At 44.8% G+C, this 23,163-nt stretch overlaps 1 protein-coding gene across 14 annotated transcripts in view; it reads right to left on the reverse strand.

Annotated features, from left to right (window-relative positions):
- MCF2 (MCF.2 cell line derived transforming sequence) overlaps nt 1–10,418 on the reverse strand; it is a 98,077-nt gene extending 87,659 nt beyond the window's left edge. For 6 of the 14 annotated variants that reach the window (XR_014835173.1, XR_014835171.1, XM_085007405.1 and 3 more), the window contains exon 1: nt 10,143–10,415. Coding sequence is in view for 10 of the 14 variants with exons in the window: in XM_085007405.1 (XP_084863531.1) it covers nt 10,143–10,395 (253 nt within the window). In the remaining 4 variants the exon portion in view is untranslated. Of the gene's footprint in view, nt 1–10,142 lie in introns of all 14 variants that reach the window. The other 8 variants (XR_014835172.1, XR_014835170.1, XM_021080103.2 and 5 more) reach the window with 4 other exon arrangements.
- Nucleotides 10,419–23,163: the final 12,745 nt, after the last annotated feature.

The following is a 23,163-nucleotide window of genomic DNA, read 5'->3' on the forward strand; positions in this document are numbered from 1 at the left end:
AAACCCAGAAGAAAAGGACAAATTCTTAGAAAAGTACAATCTTCCAAGACTAAACCAAGATGAAATAGAAAAGATGAATGGACCCATCACAAGAACTGAAACGGAAACTGTGATTTAAAAACTTCCAACAAACAAAAGTCCAGGACCAGACGGCTTCACAGGTGAATTCTATCAAACATTTAGAGAAGAGCTAACACCTCTGCTTCTGAAACTATTTCAAAAAATTGCAGAGGAAGGGATACTCCCAAACTCATTCTATGAGGCCACCATCACCCTGGTACCAAAACCAGACAAAGACACCACAAAAAAGAAAACAACAGGCCAATTTCACTGATGAACATCGATGCAAAAATCCTCAACAAAACACTAGCAAGCCACATCCAACAAAACATTAAAAGGATTGTACATCATGATCAAGTGGGATTTATCCCAAGGATGCAAGGGGTCTTCAATATCCACGAATCCATCAGTGGGATACACCACATTAACAAACTGAAGAATCAAAACCATATGAGCCTCTCAATAGATACAGAAAAAGCTTTTGACAAAATCTAACACCCATTTCTGATCAAAACCCTTCAGAAAGTGGGCAGAGAGGGAACCTACCTCAACATCATCAAGGCCACATGACAAACCCACAGCGAACATCATTCTCAATGGGGAAAAGCTGAAAGAATTACCGCTGAGATCAGGAACAAGACAAGGATGTCCGCTCTTGCCATTACTCTTCAACATAGTTCTGGAAGTCCTCGCCACAGCAATCAGAGAAGTAAAAGAAATAAAAGGAATCCAAATTGGAAAGGAAGAAGTAAAACTATCACTATTTGCAGATGACATGATACTATACCTAGAGAATACTAAAGAAAACTGAGAGCTCATCCATGAATTTGGCAAAGTCGCAGGATACAAAATTAATACACAGAAATCGATGGCATTTTTATACACTAACAATGAAAAAGCAGAAAAATAAATTAGGGAAGCAATCCCATTTACCATTGCATCCAAAAGAATTAAATACTTAAGAATAAACCTACCTAAAGAGACAAAAAACCTGTACTCTGAAAACTGTAAGATGCTGATGAAAGAAATCAAAGATGACACAAAGAGATGGAGACACATACCATGCTCTTGGACTGGAAGAGTCAATATTATCAAAATGACTATACTACCTAAGGCAATCTACAGATTCAATGCAATCCCTATCAAATTACCAAGGACAGTTTTCACAGAACTCGAACAAAATATTTTAAAATTTGTTTGGAAGCGCAAAAGACCCAGAATAGCAAGGACATCCTGAAAAAGAAAAATGGAGCTGGAGGAATCAGGCTCTCAGACTTCAGACTATACTACAAAGCAACAATCATCAAAACTGTATAGTACTGGCACAAAGACCGAAATATAGATCAGTGGAACAGGATAGAAAGCCCAGAATTAAACCCACGCACCTACAGCCAACTAATCTATGACAAAGGAGGCAAGAATATACAATGGAGAAAAGACAGCCCCTTCATTAAGTGGTGCTGGGAAAATTGGACAGCCACATGGAAAAGAATGAAATTAGAACACTTCCTAACACCATATGCAAAAGGAAACTCAAAATGGATTAAAGGCCTAAATATAAGACCAGATACTATAAAACTCTTAGAGGAAAACATAGGCTGAACACTCTCCGACATAAGCCACAGCAACATCTTCTCAGATCCACCTTTCAGAGTATTGACAATAAAAACAAAAATAAACCAATGGGACTTAATTAAACTTAAAAGTTTCTGCACAGCAAAGGAAACCCTAAACAAAACGAAAGACAACCCACAGAATAGGAGAAAATATTTGCAAATGAAGCAGCTGACAAGGGATTAATCTTATAAACACCTTCTGCAGCTCCATACCAAAAAACAAACAACCCCATCAAAACATGGGCAGAAGATCTCAACAGACAATTCTCCAAAGAGGACATACAGATGGCCAAAACCACATGAAAAGATGTTCAACATCACTCATTATTAGAGCGATGCAAATCAAAACCACCATGAGGTACCACCTTCCACCAGCCAGAATGGCCATCATCCAAAAGTCTACAAACAATAAGTGCTGGAGAGGGTGTGGGGAAAAAGGAACCCTAGTACACTGTTGGTGGGATTGTAAATGGGTGCAACCACTGTGGAAAGCAGTATGGAGATTCCTCAGAAAACTAAACATAGAACTACCTTTTGATCCAGCAATCCCACTCCTGGGCATCTATCCAGAGAAAACCACGACTCGCAGAGACACATGTACTCCAATGTTCATTGGGGCACTATTTTCAAAAGCCAAGACATGGAAACAACCCAAATGTCCATCGACAGAGGAGTGGATCAAGAAGATGTGGTACATATACACAATGGAATATTACTCGGCCATTCAAAGGAATGAAATAACAGCATTTGCAGCAACATAGATGGACCTAGAAATTACCGTGCAAAGTGAAGACAGTCGGACAGTGAGACACCAACATCAAATGCTATCACTTACATGTGGAATCTAAAAAAAGGACACAATGAACTTCTTTGCAGAACAGATACTGACTCGCAGACTTTGAAAAACTTATGGTTTCCAAAGGAGACAGGGTGGGGGGTGGGGGGAGGTGCCGGAGGTTTGGGATGGAAATGCTATAAAACTGGGGTGTGATGATCATTGCACAATCACAAATGTACTAAAATTGAGTCATTTAAAAAAATAAATAAAAAATAAAAGTGGGCAAAGAATCTGCACAGACATTTCTCCAAAAAGATACACAAACAGCCAATAAGCACATGAAAAGGTGCTCAACAACACCAGTCATTCAGGAAATGCAGAAAGCACAATGTGAAACCAATTCACACCCACTAGGATGGCTGGAATCAAACAGGTGGAGAATACCAAGTCCCCAGAAGGATGTGGAGAAGATGGAGCCCTCGTACAATGATGGTGGGAATGTCCAATGGTAGAGCTGCTTCGGAAGTCTGGGAGTTCCTCAAAAGGTTAGACAGTTACTCTGTGACAGCAGATCCACTCCTAGATATGTACTCAGGAGAAGGGGAAACACGTCCCCACAAAAACGTGTATGTAAGAATAGTCATAGCAACATTATTCAAAATAGACAAAGGGTGTCAATAATTCAAATAGCTACCAACTGAAGAACAGATCATTACAATGTGCAGCCAGATAAAAGAATGAAGTACTGATCCATGCTACAACATGGATGAAACTTGAAGACATTATGCTTCATGAAAGGAGCCAGGCACAAGAAATCACATATTATGATTCTATTTATCTGAAACGTCTGGAATAGACACAACTATAAAGACAGAAAGTCTCTTAGTGGCTGCCAGGGGCTGCTGGAAGGAAAGGGGGAGTGATGGCTAATGGCTATGAGGGTGTCTTCGGGGGACGATGGGCAGGTTCTCCCCTTGCCCTGACGAATGCACATCCCTGTGGTTACACCTAAACCCATCGAAGTGTATACTTGAAACGGGTGAAGGGTACGGTATGTGCGTTACATCTCAATAAAGCTGTTAAAAACCTAGAACGGGATCCTGTTTTCCCCTTTGCCCTCTCGTTAACAAAACGCCTTTCTGTTCCTTCTGCCTGGGAATGGCTCTCCTTCCCTTTACAGATGAATGCAAAAGATTCTCTGACAACAGAGGAGACAGATCTCCAGCAAGTTGCCGGCTCATAACTTTCCAGAGACGAACACATAAATGTAAATTATAACTGCTGCTAAGAAGTCTGCTTTCCCAGCATCTGCAGGTTTAACCAGCTGACTTCTTCTTGGCAGAGGTGACACCGTCATTGATAAATACTTGAAAGACAGAAAGGACATAATCTCTCTCAAAGAGCCCATTTCAATATATTAAAGTGCCATTACATTTGCTAATCCACCTATTTTATAAAGCCCCAAACTTTATTGTGAGGATTAACTGGTCCTTCTTTCCAATTTGCCATCGGCCTTTGATTTTTTTCCATTACAACATGATTTTATTTACTTTCTATTTTTTGATAATGATCTTCATTTTTTCCATTATAATATGATTTTTTTAAACAGAAAATTATCCCAGTTTGAACTGATCAAGGTCTTCTCAAATGGAAAGCCATCATGGCTGCTTCATATTTCTACGGAAGAAAGAATAAGATGGGAAGGAGCTCAGCTACAGCATGCATTTCAGCCATATGTGATGAAAAGGGCTCATTTCTGATACCCATAAGAAAAGGCTCGTTTAGCACTGAAGTTGCAGCTTCCCTCTCCAGAGAGGAGAGCTTTAATCAGTGGCCTCTTTACCCCCAGGCACAGATTAGGTTGGTTCCAGACTGTGAGCAAAGGAACCTGAGTCAAAGTGACCTGTGAGCCAATCTGACAGTGCAAACATTTGAACAACAAACTGCAGGAATGAGCTGTCTTTCCGGAGCACTGCTTCCGCGTGTGCCCTCTCAAATGCTGTTGAGGTCGTCCGCAAGTCTTCCCTGGTGGGAAACAAACCAGTCTCTTCTCTACCCAGGTTCACTCACCCAGGCAGTAAAAAACCCCTGGTCCCTTCCTTTCTTTTCTTTCCTTTTCTTTTTTTTTTTTTTTTTTTTTTTTTTTTTTTTTTTTTTGATGTGGAATCAAATCCTTGTTCCCAGAGCCAGGATTGAACCCAGGCCACAGCAAGGAAAGCGCCAAATCCCAACAATCCTAATCACTAGCCCACCAGGGAACTCCCCCAGGGTCCCTTCCTTGAAGGCCAGATTCCTACATCCGTTTGCCAGCCCAACATCTCTGCGTGGACATCAAACGGGCACCCCAAAGTTAGCCGGTCCCAGAGCCCATACCTGGTGCTCCTGGTTTCCCCTCCCCCGGCTCCCCCTGCAGGTGTCCCCATCTCCATCGGTGCCAATTCCTGCCATTTAATTCTTAGAGTCATCCTAGATGCCGCTCCGAACCATGAGCAAACCGTGTTGGCTCTCCCTGCAAATTATACCCAGGCTCTCACCACCCCCATCACTACCTCTCTGGTTCAAGCCACCGTCATCAATCCTTGGAGTCTCCTGACAGGTCTCCTCACTTTCACCTGCGTCTTCCCTTTATCTTATTCCCTACGCAGCACCCAGAGCGATCTAAGTCACCCCTTTGCTCAAAACCTTCCTATGGCTCCTCACGTGACTCCGGACAAAAGCCAACATCCTTATCACACCCTCTAGGATCCAGACCCACTACCTCTCTGGGCTACACACACACACACACACACACACGTCCTCCGTTCTCTTCCCATTCCTTTAATGTGTCCATACTTTCTCATCTCAAGGTCTCAAGGTCTTTACTCTGACTGTCCCCTCGGCCTGGAACATTCCCTCGGAGCCCCCCCCGCCCCGATGTCCTCCTCCCCCCCCCCCCCGCGCCCAGGTCGTGGCTCAGTGTCACCTTCCCAGTGCTGAAAGGAATAGGAGGCCAGTCAGACCCTTACGTTCATCAGGCATAAGCAAGGGAGGGCTTGGGTGAAAAATGAATGAGAGGAAGGGCTCTGTGACCCTGGCCTCTTGCCAGAAGCCAACGACCTCCTGGCCTAGACCTTGGCAGTGATCCGATAGGAGGCATCTCCCTTAGGGGGCTGACCTCGGCTTCGGCGCGGGGCCGGTGAGGAGCAGCGTTTTTATGGAGCCCCCCGGGGTGCTTGCTTGAGAAGATGCTGGAGAGGGACATTTGCCTTCACTCCTTGGGGTCAGCTCTGAAGACTGAAGTGCCTCCCAGTGCCAAGCACTTGCGGGCATGCTCGAGAAATGCAATGGATACAATGCATCTCCATTTTCTGATGGATTCTGAACACGTTTGTTTTACACGAAATAGAACATTACAATTTCACGTATCAGGATAACTCAATTTATGAGAACACGGGTTTCACTGATAACTCATTTCAATTTAGAAGTAGGAAAATAAAAATAAAAAGGCTTTAGGAACTGAAACAGGCTGATAAATACAGACAACAAATTAGTGGTTACCAGAGTGGAGAGAGAAGAAGGGAGGGGCAAGACAGGGAAAGGAATGAAGAGGTACAAACGACTAGGTATGAAATAAGATACACGGATGTAACACACAGCACAGCAAACATAGCCACTGCTGCGTAATAACTTTGCATAGGGTATAATTTTTTTTATGGCTGGACCCGAGGCATGCGGAAGTTCCTGGGTCAGGGGTCGAACCTGCCCCACAGCAGCAACCGGAGCCGCTGCAATGACAAGGCCAGATCCTTAACCTACTGAGTCGCAAGGGAACTCTACTTTGTATGGAGTATAATTTATAAAAAATATTGAATCACTGTGTTGTACATCTGAAACTAACATAATACCATGAGTCAACGATACTTCATTTTTTTGGCTGTGCCTGCAGCATAGGGAAGTTCCGGGCCGGGACTGAACCCACACTGCAGCAGTGACAGCACTAGATCCTTAACTCACTGAGCCACCAGGGAACTCCTACTTCAATGTTTTAAAAAAGCTTTTATGTAACCAGAAGAGAGGTCACAGAGTCCGAGTACTAATGGTCATACACATTAAGAGAAGCAGACTCCCCACAACCCTAGTCATAGTCTATGTACTCGTATTCTGCAAATAACGCTAACAAGTTTAGTTGTTTCCTAGCACATAACAACAAAAGGGGCAACGAAGGAGGTAGCTTAGAGGATTAGGCAGTAACTGCTGGGTTGGTAGAAAGAGTTAAAATAACAGCAGCAAGAAATGAGGGGATATACGGAAAGATTAGAAAACCAGGCATTGCAAATTAGAGGCAGAACGATCTGTGCCCAATTTAATGCAGGGACAAACAGACCTGCCGCAGCTTAGGAGCCCTTGAGGCAACACTATATACAGCAAATTAAAATAACTAATGCCATTATAAGGATAATCTTGAGTCATCAAGACAGGATGCAATCATCTCCAGGTTCAGTAATCAGGAAGGTAAACTTTCTGAAAAGCTTTCCATCCAAAACGGTTAGAGATCTGGGCGAGGGAAAAAGCCAGGCACTAAGGCGCTGAACCTCAGTTACCCAGAAAATCAGTTCTATGGAACGACTCAGAAATCAGTGTTGCCCAGTAAATGACCCATCATCACTGAAATACGTTTTCAATGATGTATTTGCATGAACACTAAGTTGCAGTGTATACTGAATATTAACTTTTGCTGTGATGTACACATCTTCTTGAGCTAAACTCTGACAAAAGCCAAATTTGCAGTGACCAGGTTTTCACAACTACTAATCTGAGTTATCTGAGGTTATCTTAGATCAGTATAGTTTGGGTTCTTTTGTCCTGCAAGGAATGCAAAACCTTTCTTTCCCCCACTTCCGCCCCCAACATCAGGTAAGGAAAGTGAGAGGGGTAAAAAAATCCTCTACCTAAGGGCACGTTCGAAAGGTAATTTTATAATAAATGTGGGCTGCATCTATGCTAGACTTTCTGAGCTATGAAGATAACCCACTGAAGTAATTTAAGGAAAGAACTTCACGGGTGAGATTGTAAGAAACAAGATTCACTTCTTCCCAGCTCCAGACCTATTGGTCGGCTCTGAGTGTTCCGCCTAAATCACGCATCCAAAACTAAACCCCAAATTTCCTCTTCCTCCTCCCTTCCCTGCTATATCCCAACCTCTCTTCCCATCCCGCCATCCCATCCAGAAACCCGGAATTAACCTAGTCTCCTGCGCTGTCCTTCAAACCTCGAAATCAAGTCAAATCAATTCTACCCTCTCATTTCCTCAAGCTTCTCCCCTTCTCCCCATTCCCAGAACTGACTTAGTTCGTGTCTTGGCCCACGCCTGCCCAGCTTGCTACAACTGCTCTCTAACTGGCCCCCTTATTCCCGGTCTTCTTCCTCTCTGCGGCACACTCCACACACTGTGTCCTTCACACAGCCACCAGATGGCATTTCCCAAAGCAAGACGCTCCACTGTGCAATGCTGCTGTCAACCACGGTGCACAATGTGCCTGATACAACCCTAGCAAGGGCGTCGTTCACAGTTCACAGTTTTGCAGTGCACAACCTAGACAACGGTACATAGCGGCCTTGGTTACAACACTCTGGTGGCTCCTCCTGGCCCTACAAAGTAAAGCCCTCTAATATGCCTTACAAAGGGCCTGACCCAGCCTCTGTCTACCTCCCCAAAGTGATCTCTCTCCTGTATTTTCCACACTTTACATTCTAATCATTAAAGAAAGAAAGAAAAAGTTTCCCAAACATGTGATGCCATCCCCTTTCTCCTTGTTTTTGCGCATCTTATTTCCTTTGCCTGATTACCCCTCCCCACCACCCTCCATCCCTAGCCCCAGTCCACCTGGAAATGCATGCGCATCCTTGAAGATTCAAGTCACACATCACCTTCTCCCTGAAGTCTGCCCTTAGCTAGGGCCCTAAGTAGAGTTGCTCATCCTCGCTGCCCACGGCAGATGCTGCACAAGCAGGTGCAGTTAGCTTATTACAATGTAGCATGTCCTATAGGGAGCAGTGTCTAAACGGTCATTACCGAAACGATCTCAGAAAGTTCTGCACCACAGTGAAAAGCCTTGTACACATATTTCTTAAACAGATGAACCTTTTTTAGATACATGAAATCCTTTTTACACATAAAACTATCCCACTAGGGTGCGTGCCCTAACATCCTAAGCACAGACCACTTTCAGGCCACTCCGGCGGTCCTCCAGACCGTGCAGCTAAAAATGCTAAAAGGCAGAACAGTCCTGCAAGCTTGCTTAAAAATGGAACGCTGCACCCGGTGTCATTTGGCTGCTGTGCTGGGTCATAATGCTGAGGCGACAGGGGCCTGCCAACATGCAGGAGCCTTCAAAGGTATGGAAGCTGACACACCCGCACAACTTAGAGAAAGACAAGAAATCACTGGCGGTAGAAATGTGAACGCAGAGTGCGTAGCCTACCTAACAAGTTCCGTGCTAAAGCAGACATTTCTTGTCTGGAGCTTTACGTTTGTTTTGTTTTTGTTTTGAACTCTCAGGAAGATGCAGGAGCAAACACAAGACGCAGAGCCCTTGCCACACCCCCCTGAGCTGCACACGTTCCGACGAGCGAGGCGGCCGCAGCATCCCAGGGCCTTTCAAATGCTCAACACCTGAAGGAGCGTGCGCTGCGCCAGCCCACGCCCCTTCACGACGGATTACACCTGGAAACCAATCGCGCCCACCTTCAACCCCAAACGGGCAAGACCCGAACATCCAGACAGGCCGCAGCGGTGACACGCTGCGTTCTAAGCACAGGCACGGCAATGCCGGTACCTCGAAAACGCGTCTGAAAACCCCAGAGCTGCACCCTGTTCTCGGGTGGCTCCTGAGCCCCGGTCTGCATGGTCCCCTAGGGAGCTGTCTCCTCGGAGCCCAGAGCCTGCTGCACCAACCCCAAAGCTCTGCACCTCCCGCGAGGCAAACGTGTGCGCATCACCGCGGGCAAGTGACCGAGTCCACAGTACCCCGCGCACACCCCTCAACCAAACCACGGCAGTAGCAGTAAAGGACGTGTGGGTTTGTCGGCTCTTTTTGTTTGTCCCGAGAGACAACCCCAAACTTCTGCCTTTGGGGTTAGGACCCCAGGAGGCAGGAAACTCCTGGGCCCAGCTGGCAAGACACACCCGTCCTGGTGAAAAGTCCAAGCCGGCGGAGGCGCGGTTTCTCTACAACTTCTCCGACTGCAGTGCGGAGAGTCTCCGAACCCCAGCGCCTTTGGGGACTCGGTTTCCCCAAACGTCTCAACCCCACCCCACCCCCGCTTTTCCAGCCTGCGGGGAAGATTACGAGGGACGTGCACCCTCGGGAGGCCGGCTTCTGGTGGGCGGGATGCGGGCTTGGAAGACACCGTCTAGTGCCACCTCTGGCGACGCACCGAGGCGGGTGAGGAGGACAGCGGGGACCCGAAGCAGCCACGGCGGAGACGTCCTCACACCCCCTCCCGGACTTTCCCACAGTCCCCCCGCAGCGCGGCCCGCGGCCGGAGGGACAACTGGCGGGCGGGCTGGCCGTCGCGCTCGCGGCCCGAGGGCAGGCGAAGCGTGCTGGGCGGCCGGGCGCCTGGGGATGGAGCGCGGGAGGCGAGGGGCGCGCGAGCCTGGCGGGAGGCAGAGGCCAGCGGGCGGCGAGCGCCAGGAGGGAACTTACCTGCGACGAAGACCGCCTGCAGCAGGCAGAGGTAGCTCTTGCCGTACTTTTCGGAAATCCGCACGCGCTGCAGGGCCATGGCCATGTCCACCTGCAGAGGGATGGCCTGGGTGGTCGGCACCAACGCGCAGCCGTCCGGGTCCTGGGGAAGGCCCGGCGTCCTGCCGTCCGCCTCAGGGGTCCGCGGCTGCGGGGCCCCGGGCGCGTGCCGGGCGGCCGAGCCCAGGTGGGGCCGGGAGCCCGCCGCCGCCATCGTCTAGCGGGAGGCCGGGCCGGGCCCGCCCCCCGGCCCGCCGCCGCCGCCGCCGCCGCCGCCGCCGCCGCCGAACTCCTCCCCGCGTCCGGCCCGGCGCCGCCGGGGGGTTCTGCCGCCCGCCCGCCCGCTCAGCCCGGCCGCGCCCGGAGGCCGGAGGGCGCGGGGCGCCCGGAGCCCGGGAACTTGCTCGGAGTCCGGGGCTCCGGCGGGGCGTTTCTGGCCCCGGCAGCCGCGAGGGCAACTCCCCCAGGGTGTGCACACACGCCCCCGCTTAGCTTCCCGGAGGCCCGGAGGCGGGGAGGTGGAGGAGGGACTCGGGCAGCCTAAAGGGAGAACCCCTGCAGAGACGCCCATTGTCAGCGGAGGGAAGGCCGGCCCCGGAGCGCACACGTGGTGGGAGGGGACGGCCCGGCCTCGCACTCCCATGGCAACTCGTGCTGGGCTCGGCGCTTCCCTGGCATCCAGCGAGCGCTGGCCGAGGCCGAGATTGGCCGCGCGCGGGAGCCAGGACGCTAGCCAGTGGCCCTGCCGGACTGCCGTTCTAGAAAGGGCTCAGGAACGCAGAGAGCGCGGGAAAATGGAAAGGCAAGGGGAGGCGACCCCTTCGAGAAGCCAAGTGGGAAAGGAGAGGAGCCAGAGCTCTTGCCTTGCCCCAGAGCCCCCAGGGATGGGGCCCGATGAAAGATGGGGCTCCGAAGTGTCTGGAAGGAAAGGAGTGAGCAGGCCCGGCAGGAGTGCTGCCCAGGAAGCGGCCACCTGAGGACAGGCCTGGGGACGTCCGCATAAAAAGTGCAAGTCTGGGAGTTCCCTTGTGGCGCCGCAGGTTACGGATCCCACGTTCTCACTGCAGCGTCTTGGGCCACTGCAGTGGTGCAGCTTTGATGGCTGGCCTGGAAACTTCCACAGGCCCCAGGGCGTGGCAAAAACAAAAACAAACCCTGCACGTCTGAAACCAAGTCAGTGCTATCGGGAGAGATTCGCCAGGATTTTGCTGCAATGCTTGCAGCCTTTAGCAGAGCTGCGAGTGCCACTTCTTTCTTTAATCCTCAGCCTTTTCAAAGTTTTCTAGTAAGACAGTGTTCAGATGTTACATAGGCCAGTCGTTCCACGTTGATCTTTCGACCGCTCTATGGAGAATCACTCATCTATACCTCCCGAGAGCCGGTGCAGGCAAGTGTAAAAGGCAAAAGTAAGCAGAGGAAGAAAACACATACATACACACTCACACACACCCCCCCTCCTCCTCCTCTAGCCAGTTCAAGCTCTGTCTGAATGGGTCCACAGACAGAATGTTTTCCAGCCCCCCTCTTGAATATGTGAAGAGGAGAAACAGCTTGCAACTGTTCCCGCATATGACATTAAGAATTCCACCGATGTTCTTTTCCAACTTAATAAATAACTGTACGTTGAAAAAGTAGCAGTCTATAAAAGTAGTAGACGACTGTCTAGGAGGCCATCTTTTAAACACAGGGTCGCGAAAGCTTTACTTAGCGTAACAAAAAAAGCACGTGATTGATCCACATCTGGAAGGAGGGATGCCCTGCTCTACTGTCAAGTGAAAAAAGTAAGATGCAAACCAATAGTTGTCGTCTGATCCCACTTTGTAAACACTATCCATATGTATGTGCATAGGAAATGATTGGGAAGTGATCTCTGGAGAGTGAAATTGGGAATCACTTGGTCCTGGGGCACCTTTCACCTTTTGTTTCATACGTAAGTATGTTCAGTCTTTTCACAATGGACACGTGGTTTTTTGTAACTCGCTTTCTAAATAAATAAGGAAATAAATAGAAAAATACATTTAGGTAGAGAAAGGTATTGGAAAATTAATAATGAAAAAGTATTTTCTAAATATAAAATCATAAACTGGGTCACTTTGCTGTATATCATAAATCAACTATAATAAAAAAGAGCAGATAAAAAAATAAATATAAAATCAATAGACTCTCTGGTTTCAAACTAGACTACTATGGTAATCAAAACAGCATGGCAATGGTACAAGAACAGTTACATAGATCAAGGGAACAGAATAGAGAGCCCAGCAGTTTCTGTTGTAGCTCAGCAGAAACGAATCTGACTAGGATCCATGAGGATACAGGTTCAATCCCTGGCCTCGCTCAGTGGGTTAAGGATCCAGCATTGCCATGAACTGTGATGTAGGTCGCACACGCGGCTCAGATCACAGCCACAGCAATGTGGCTGTGGTGTAGGCTGGTGGCTACAGCTCCGATGGGACCCCTAGCCTGGGAACCTCCATGTGCTGTAGCGTGGCCCTAAAAAGAAAAAGAAAAAAAATAGCCTAGAAATGAATTCACATGGGCAATTAATCTACAACAAAGGAGGCAAGAAGATACCATGGGGAAAAGACAGCCTCTTCGGTAAACGATGCTGGGAAAACCGGAGTACCTTCTCAAAACATGTACAAAAATAAAATGGATTAAATATTCAAATCTAAGACCTGACATCCTAGAAGAAAATATAGGCAGTATGCTCTTTGATATCAGTCTTAACAATATCTTTTTTTGGGGGATGCATCGCCTCAGGCCATGGAAACAAAAGCAAAAATAAACAAATGGGACCTCGTGGGTACTAAAAATCTTTTGCACAGTGATGGAAACTATCAACAAACAAAAAAGGTTCCCTACTTGAAGGGGCAAAGAAGATATTTTCATACGGTATATCTGATAAAGGGTCAGGATCCAAAATACACAAATAATTCATCCAACTCGACATCAAAAAATACATTTAAAAATGGGCAAAGGAATTGAATAGATATTTTTTCCAAGAAGACATATAGGTGACCAACAGACACGTACATGAAGAGTGTTTAACATCATCAGTCATCAAGTAAAAACGCAAATCCAAACCATAATGTAGGAGTTCCCTTGTGATGCAGCAGGTTAAGGATCCAGCGTTGTCACTGCAGCAGCTCAGGTCGCCACTGTGGCGTGGGTTCAGTCCCTGGCCTGGCAACTTCTACACGCCCAACATGCAGCCAACCCCTACCCCCCCCCAAAAAAAAAAAACAAAACAGAAACAGAATCACAGATACAGAGAACAAACAGGTGGTTGCTAGAGGGAAGGGGGTGGGGGAAGAGTGGAATGGGTGGGGGAAGTTGTGAGGTGCAAACTTCCAATTACAAAATAAAGGAGGCACGGGGATGAAATGTACTATGTGGAGAATATTGTCAATATCTTCGCATGGTGACAGACGGTAACCAGACTTACCGTGGTGATTATTTTGTAATGTATAGAAATAGTAGAGAATCACTATGTTGTGTACCAGAAACTAACATAGTGTCATAGGTCAAATATATATATACATATATACCAAACCAAAAAACTCATAGAAAAAGAGATCAGATTTGTGCTTATCAGAGGCAGAGTGGGGGCAGACTAGGAGGCGGGCAATTGGAGGAAGGAAGTCAAAAGGTACAAACTTCCATTTGTAAGCTAAATAATTATAGGGATGTCACGTACAACATGATAACACTGCTATAAATGATACATGAAAGTTAAGAGTAAATCCTAAGAGTTCTCATCACAAGGGAAAATATTTTTTCTATTTCTTCAATTTGGTATCTATATGAGTTGATGAATATTCACTAAACTTCTGCAGTCATCATTTCACTATGTAGGTAAGTCAAATCAATTACTTTGTACACCTTCGACTTATACAGTGCTGAGTTTCGATTCTATCTCAATAAAAATGAAATCATCTTTTCATTTCGTCAAAATCAAAAAAATGGAATCATCATCCTCATCATCAAAAAATAAGAGTGACGTTCCCGCTGTGGCACAGTGGGTTAAGAATCTGGCACTCGGAGGTCCCGTGGTAGCGCAGTGGAAACGAATCTGACTAGGAACCATGAGGTTGCGGGTTCGATCCCTGGCCTTGCTCAGTGGGTTAAGGATCCCGCGTTGCCATGAGCTGTGGTGTAGGTCGCAGACGCCGCCAGGATTCTGTGTTGCTGTGGCTGTGGTGTAGACCGACAGCAACAGCTCCGATTAGACCCCTAGTCTGGGAACCTCCATATGCCGCGGGTGTGGCCCTAAAAAGACAAAAGACAAAAAAAAAAAAAAAAAAAAAAGAGAATCTGGCACTGTCTCTGCAGTGGCAAGGGTTCAATCCCTGGGCTGGGAATTTCCATATGCCGTGGGTGTGCCCCCCGAAAAAAAATAATAAAAGCATCAAAAAAGATCAATAAACTGACATGAAAATTTTAAACTTCTGTATAATTAAAACTCATAAAGTCAAACCACACATGGAAAATTATCTGCAAAGAAATATAGTGACCAAAAGAATAACATCCTTCAAGGGACCTGGAATAGCCAAAACAATCTCGAAAAAAACACATCTGGAAGACTCATGCTTCCTGATTTCAAAACTTGCTATAATCAAAACAGGGTGATACCAATATAAGAATAGACTACAAATCAGTGGAATATAAATGACAGCCCAGGGGAAAAAAACTCTTATATCTAGAGTCAATTATTTTATGTCCTTGGTGTCAAGACAATTCAATGGAGAGAGAATAATTTTTTTCAACAAATGGTACTGGGACAACTGGATATCCATGTGCAAAAGAATGAATCTGGACCTGTACCTTACCACGTATACTGAAAGTATTCGAGGAGTTCCCTGGTGGCCTAGTGGTTAAGGATTTGGTGGTGTCACTGCTGTGGCGCAAGTTTGATTCCTGGCCCAGGAATTTCCACATGCCTTGGGCAGCAAAAACAAAAAACCCAAAACACAAAATATTCAAAGTAGATCAATGACCTAAATGTAAGAGTTAAAACTACCCAACTGCTTGAAAAAAAACAGAGGCATAGTCTTCACGACCTTGAATTAGGCAATTGTTTCTCAGATGTCATCCCAAAAGCATAACAGCAAAAGAAAAACTAGATAAACTGGATCATAAAAAATTTGTTTTGGTCTTTTGTCGTTTTTTAGGACCGCACCCTCAGCATATGGAGGTTACCAGGCTAGGGGTCCAATCGGAGCTACAGCTGCCAGCCTACACCCCAGCCACAGCAACGCCAGATCCCAGCTGCGTCTGCGACCTACACCACAGCTCACGGCAACACTGGATCCTTAACCCACAGAGCGAGGCCAGGGATGGAACCCACAACCTCATGGTTCCTAGTCGGATTCGTTTCCACTGTGCCACGACGGGAACTCCATGGATATCACAAAAAAATTTAAATTGTCCTTTAAAGACACTGTCAGGGAAATGAAAAAACAACTCACAGAATGGGAGAAAAATTTTGGAGGTCATAAATCTGACAGAAGTCTAGTGTCCAGAATATATAAACGCCTCTTACAACTTTCGGATAAAAAGATAACCAACTGCAAAGTGGACAAAGGATTCGAATAGACATTTCTCCAAAGAAGATGTACAAATGGTCCAGAAGCACAGAGGAAGATGCAGAACGTCATTAATCACGAAGTCAATGCAAGTCAAAACCACCATGCGATAGATACCACCTCACATTCACTAGAATGGTCATAGTTAAAAAAGACAGACAGTAAACAACCAGCATGGGCGGAGGTGCAGAGAAAATGGAACCCTCACTCATCGTTGATGGGAGTATAAAATATTGCAGCCACTGTGCAAAACAGTCTGGCCGTCCCTCCGAAAATTAAACACAGAGTTACCACATCACCCCAGCAATTTCTCTGCCAGGAATCTATCCAAGAAGAATGAAAATGTGTTTACACAGAGAGTTGTACATGAATGTTGATACATCATAGCCAAAAGACTGAAAAAACTTAAATGTTCATCAACAAGTGAATGGGTAAACAAAATGTGATAGAGCCACCAAATCGATTATCACTTGGCTTTAAAAAGAAATGAAATTCTTCTACATGCTACAGTGAGGATGAACCTTGCAAACAAGACGCTCAGGGGAAAGACGCCAGGCACAAAGACCACGTGTTTTACAATTCCATGTATATGAAATGTCCCGAATAGGCAAACATATAGAGACAGAAAGTAGAAGAGTGATTGCCAGGGCATGGGGAGGATGGAGGGAGTGAGAGCTCCTTTTTAGGGTAATAATGAAATGTTCTAAAATTCATTGTGCCGATGGATATTCAAGTCTGTGAATATACTGAAAGCTATTGATTTTTTATTGAGGCAGAGTTGACTTTCAATATTCTATTAGTTTCAGATGTACAACATGGCGATTCAAACTTTTTATATGTTATACTTTATTGTATACATGTTTACATATTATGTTATAAATTTTAATATATATAATATTTATACATTATATATTTATACATATGCATTTATGTGTAAATATATACTATGTAATATATAAATATTTAAAAATAATAAAATATAATATATTGAGAGGTCCCACTTGACTAGTATTCATGAGGATGTGTGTTTGATCGCTGGCCCCACTCAGTGGGTTAGAGGATCCTGCGTTGCTGGGGCTGTGATGTAGGCCAGCAGCGGCAGCTCCGATTGGACTCCTAGCCTGAGAACTTCCAGATGCTGCAGGTGCGGCCTTGAAAAACAAAACAAAATAAATATATATATAATTAATATATAACAATTTTATATATTATCTATAAAGTATATGTATATATAAAACATGTCTTATTAAATATGCTTTATTATAGCTATTTTATAATAACTTTAGAAGTTTATAAAAGTTATTATAAAATATTGGCTGTATTCCCTGTGCTATACAAGATATGCTTGGAGCTTATTTATTTTATACATGGTAGTTTGTACCTCTTAATCACCTCCCCCTAGTTTCCACCTCCCCACTTCCCTGTCCCCACTGGTAACCACTAGTTTGCTCTCTATATCTGTGAGTCTGTTTCAGTTTTGTTATATTCATTTGTTTTAATTTTTAGATTCCACATGTAAGTGATACCATATAGTATTTGTCTTTCTCTGTATGAGTTATCTCACTAAGCATAATACCCTCCAGGTCCATCTCTTTGTTGCAAATGGCAAAATGTCATTCCTTTTTATAGCTAATATTCCATCGTGTATATAGACCACATCTTCTTTATCCATTCATCTGTTGATGGACACTTAGGTTGCTTCCATATCTTGTGAAAGCCTTTGAAATGTATAATTTAAATGGGCAGAGTGTATGGTATTTTAATTTTATCTCAATAAAGCTGTTAAAAATGATATCCTTAACATGTAAAGAGTATTTATAAAAAATATTTTGGCTGCACCTGCGGCATATGGAAGTTCCCAGGCCAGGGATTGAGCCTGTGCCATAGAAACAATCCACGCCACTGTAGTGACAATGCTGAATCCTTAACCCGCTGAGCCACAAGAGAACTCCAAGAGTATTTATAAATTAATAATAAATGCAATAGCTATATATGGAAAGGATAAACAACGAGGTCCTACTCCATAGCACAAGGAACTGTATTCAACATCCTGAGATAAATCATAATGGAAAAGAATATAAACAAAGGTGTATGTATATGTATAACTGAATCACTCTGCTGTACAGCAGAAATTAACACAACATTGTAAATCAATTATACTTTAATTAAAAAAATAAAAATTCCTTGGTGTTCCTGTCATGGCTCAGCGGTTAACGAACCTGCCTGGCATCCATGAGGACGCAGGTTCAATCCCTGGCCTCGCTCAATGGGTTAAGGATCTGGCATGGCCGTGAGCTGTGGTGTAGGTCGCAGACATGGCTCAGATCCCGAGTTGCTGTGGCTCTGGCATAGGCCGGCGGCTACAGCTCCGATTGGACCCCTAGCCTGGGAACCTCCATAGGCCGCGAGTGCGGCCCTAAAAAGAGAAAGAAAAAAAAAAAAAAAAAAAAGTCCTTCTCACTTTGACATGGTTAAAAAGAAAAAAAAAAAGAAAAGAAAATGCAATGGAAATGATTAAAAGATACAAGAGATAACTTAGGAGAAAAAATTTTTAACCTTATATATATACATGTATACACATATATGTACATATATGTTTTCCTTCAGTAATTATAAAAATAAGCCAAAAGAATCTCAAAATATCATTTTTCACTCAAAATTGGCAGACCTTTAAAATACTCAAATCAGTTAACGTGGTCAGCCAAGGACTTGCATGAACTACAGGAGTATAAATTGATGCAGTCTTTCTGGAAAGCAATTTGGCAATCAGTATTGAGAACCTAAAAATGTAGCTATCCTTTGACTCAGCAAATCTCCCAGGAGTTTCTCCTACAGAAATAATCGGAGATTTTGGCAAAGATTTACATAGAAGGATGTTCCCTATAGCATTATGTATTATAGTTCCAAATCAGAAACAACCTACATTTCAAACAGTAGCAGGATTAATAAATCATAATACATTCGAAAATATACTATTTAGCAGTTACTAAAAATGACATTCCCTGGTGATAGAACTGTTCGGTATCTTGATTGTATCAATATCAATATACTGGTTGTGATATTGTGCAATAGTTTTTGTTTTGGTTTTTTGTCTTTTGGGGGCCAAACCAGTGGTATATGGAGGTTCCCAGGCTAGGCGTTAAATCGAAGCTGCAGCTACCTATACCACAGCCACGGCAAAGGGATCCAAGCTGCATCTGTGAGCTACACCACAGCACACGGCAACACCAGATTCTTAACCCATTGAGCGAGGCCAGGGATTGAACCCATGTCCTCATGGATACTAGTTGGATTTGTTACTGCTGAGCCATAACGAAAACCCCTGTACAATAGTTTTACCAGATGTTGTCATTGGGGGAAAGGGGGAAAGAGTATATGAGATCTCTCGGTATTATTTCTTAACAACTGCTTATAGACCTATATCATCTTCAAATAAAAAGTCTAATTTTTGGAGTTCCCTGGTGGCTCAGTGGGTTAAGACTCCAGCATTGTCACTGCTGAGGCTTGGGTCACCGCTGTGGTGCAGGTTTGACCCCTGGCCTGGGAACTTCCAAATGCCACAGGCAGGCCCTCCCCCGAAAAGTCTAATTTTTTCTTTTTCTTTTTTGTCTTTTTGCCTTTTCTAGGGCCGCTCCCATGGCATATGGAGGTTCCCAGGCTAGGGGTCAAATCGCATGTTGCCTACACCAGAGCCACGGCAACATGGGATCCGAGCCATATCTGCAACCTACACCCCAGCCACAGCAACGCCCAATCCTCGACCCACTGAGCAAGGGCAGGGACCGAACCCGCAACCTCATGGTTCCTAGTCGGATTCGTTAACCACCGAGCCACGATGGGAACTCTAAAAGTCTAATTTTTTCGACTGACATTCTTGAAAAATTTTTAAGAACATGAGAAAACGTTCATAATCTTTTGCTAATTGAGTGATCTGTACGCAAGATGAATATGCGATATAATCTCAACTACATGCCATCTATAAGCATTGAAAAAAGGTTGGAAGAAATATTGAGTAGATAGAGAAATAGGTAGGTAGGTAGGCAGGTAGGTAGATGATAGATAGATAGATAGATAGATAGATAAGTGCTGGGTAGGTAGATAGATGACAGGTAATAGAGGATAGGGAGATAGACAGCCAGATAGGCAAAGTGATACGAGAGAGTAAAGACCGGGTTCACACCAGCTCTTTGCATGTCATCCATGCAGGGTGGTGAATTCCACAGTCATTAGAAATGATCACCTCCTCTGTGAAGCTTGGCCACAGTCCCTGAGCCAGACCCCTTCTCTCAGGTCCCTTTGTCCTATCGCCCTCATACTGATTAGCATCATGTGCTGTAATCGCTTGCCGCTCTGTCGTCCAGATAGGTTCTGAGGTCCTTGAGGACAAGAGAAACATCTTATTACCACTGTTTTCCAGGGCCTGGCAATACGGGTTCATTGAACAGGTGAGTAAAGGCATAATGGATGAACAATAGTCTTAAGTTAGGTCCTAATAGGTGGACCCTTATTAGGGTCCTAATAGGTGGACCCCTATTTGAAAGAACACTAACCTCAGGGTTTCTCAAGGCTAAAGAAGAAAATGCAGCAAACTACGATGTAAAATAGATAAGCAACAAGGATGTTCTGTACAACAGGGAATTATGCCCATTATCTTGTAATACCTTATAATGGAGTATAATCTGCAAAAACGCTGAATCACTATGCTATATACCTGAAACGAACACAATCTTACAAATCAACTGTACTTCAATAAAGGGAAAGAAGAAAATGCATAGCTATGACTCAATCTTTCCCAATTTGCATAGCGCACTCAGATCCACCTACACAGAACTGCTCTATAGTGCAATTGTTGGTGCCCTTGACGCAGGCTTTACAATATAACATCTTTGGAAATAAGGTCCTTTGGTATTTCAGTAATATCCCTGGATGAAGTCTGAGGATGAACTAGCCTGGTAACAAACTCCTCTCTCTAGTAGCAGTGATGTGCTGAGATTTCATCCCATTTGCCTAAATCCATAAATCTCATCTATCCTAGGTAGAACAGAGGGAATTTGAGTAACGGGAATATTTTATTACATAAATTAGGCAGAGGTTTTGAGGAGCCACATTCTCTGAAATGCTGAAAGGGGAAGAGGATGATAAAATTAAAAGGTATTTTTATTTGCTCCTTGTTACCTTTGATTTTGAGAGCTTCTGCAGAACTCAGGAAGTCTATTGACACATGAGAAGATTACCAAATGAAAACTAATTTGTAGAATAGGAATAATAGCAACCGCACAATTTGTGTAGATTAAATATGGTTATGTTACCTAAAGGACTGTATCGAGTTTCATACTGTGCCAAGTTCTTTGCCATGTATGCAGCGGGTATCTGCCGGCTTAGCACTATGTACTCCAGTGTTTGTATGCAGAATCGCCCCTGGCCCACTCTAAATCCACATGGTACGTGCAAGACTGCTGGTAAGTGCCCCTTGCCACCCTGATCCAGGGTGGTAAGGTGACCCAGGTCTAGCAAATCAGTGGATTAAACCAGTGAGACACCATCCCAGGGCTTTCTAGAACCTGTGAAAAAGAGAGTAACTCTTTGCTGGGCTTGTTAGTTAAAAGGATGAGGTAGGCCTGGGACTGCAAAGAGAACCTGCAGTTACACAGAGGAATACATTTTCTTTTGTGATTATTATTATTATTATTTTTTGGCTGCACCCACAGCATGTGGAAGTTCCCAGGTCAGGGATCAAACCTGAACCACCGTTGCAACCTGCGCCAGAGCTGTGGCAGCACCGTTTCCTTAACCCATTGTGCCACAGAGAAACTTCCTTTTATGCTTAAACCTGTCTGCAATCGGCTTGCTTTCTCCACCCCCGCCCCCACCTCCCGGTTTTTACGACCACACCGGTGACGTATGGAAATTCCCAGGCTAGGGGTGGAATCAGAGCTGTAGCTGCCCGTCTAAGCCACAGCCACAGCCACGCTGGATCTGAGCCTCATCTGTGATCTACACTGCAGCTCATGGCAACGCCGAATCCTTAACCCACTGAGTGAGGCCAGGGATCAAACCTGCATCCTCAGGTATACTAGTCGGGTTCATTACCACTGAGCTACAACAGGAACTCCCTGCAATTGGTTTTCTCTCATTCATTTGCAACCCAAGAACCCCAATTAACACATTATGATTAATGTAACATATAATCTCATTTAATTCTGGTTCGGCATCGTGGAACTTTCCATATGTATGTATAAACCCAGAAAAGCATGTTAAATAAATACAGATGCGTTCCCTTTGACACCCTGACCTCAAGGATATTAATGAACTAATTAATCTAAGCCCAGGCCTGACAGGCATTGACTTAAAGTTAATCCCTTCTCAGGAAATTCCACAGAAATCTTTGCATTTGTTATCATTTAAAAACGTTTTCGCTTGTTGCCATCTTAAAAGTCAGTTTGGAGTTCCAAGGAAAACATTGTTTCAGAGGCAAATATTTTAATTGTTAAAGGAAGTGACTGTTTCCAACTTTGTTCAGATGGCCAAATGCTATTTCTTTCTTTTTTCCAGATTTGAGGAATAATTGATAAATACACCAAATACTTTTTAAATATTTTAAGGACATTTCCATTCAGAGTTCCCATTGTGGCTCAGTGGGTTTAGAGCCCGACACAGTGTCCATGAGGATGTGGGTTCGATCCCTGGCCTCGAACAGTGGATTAAGGACCGGGCGTTGCTGTGAGCTGCAGTGTAGGTCTCAGATGCAGCTTGGATCCAGCGTTGCTGTGGCTGTTTCGTAGGCCGGCAGCTGCAGCTCCGATTGAACCCCTAGCCTGGGAGCTTCCATATACTGCACTTGGGATCTTAAAAAGAAAAAAATATTTCTGGGAATCCCTCCTGTCTTGCAGTGGGTTAATGATCTCGCTTGTCTCTGTGGCAGTGCCAATTGGATGCCCAGCCTGGCACAGCGGGTTAAAGGATCCAGCATAGCTGCAGCTGAGGCATACATAGGTCACAGCTGTGGCTTGGATTTAATCTCTGGCCTAGGAACATCCATATGTTTTGGGTGTGGCCCTAAAATTAAAAAAAAAAGAATATTTCCAATGCAAATTATAATTGTAGTGGAGCAAACAACTGCTCCTATAAATATTGACAGTCCTTTTGTTTATTTTTTATTAAGTGTATTTGATTTATAATGTGCCAATTTCTGCTGTACAGCAAAGTGACTCTGATCTATGTATACATACATTCTTTTTTTTTTTTTTTTTTTTTTTTGTCTTTTTGCTATTTCTTGGGCCGCTCCCGCGGCATATGGAGGTTCCCAGGCTAGGGGTTGAATCGGAGCTGGAGCCACCGGCCTACACCAGAGCCACAGCAACGTGGGATCCGAGCCGCGTCTGCAACCTACACCACAG

Source organism: Sus scrofa, chromosome X (assembly GCF_054392235.1).
Source record: "Sus scrofa isolate SSC_HxYL_T2T_F1_AM1 chromosome X, Sscrofa_HxYL_maternal_Yorkshire_Landrace_v2.0, whole genome shotgun sequence".
NCBI classification, from domain to species: Eukaryota; Metazoa; Chordata; class Mammalia; order Artiodactyla; family Suidae; genus Sus; species Sus scrofa.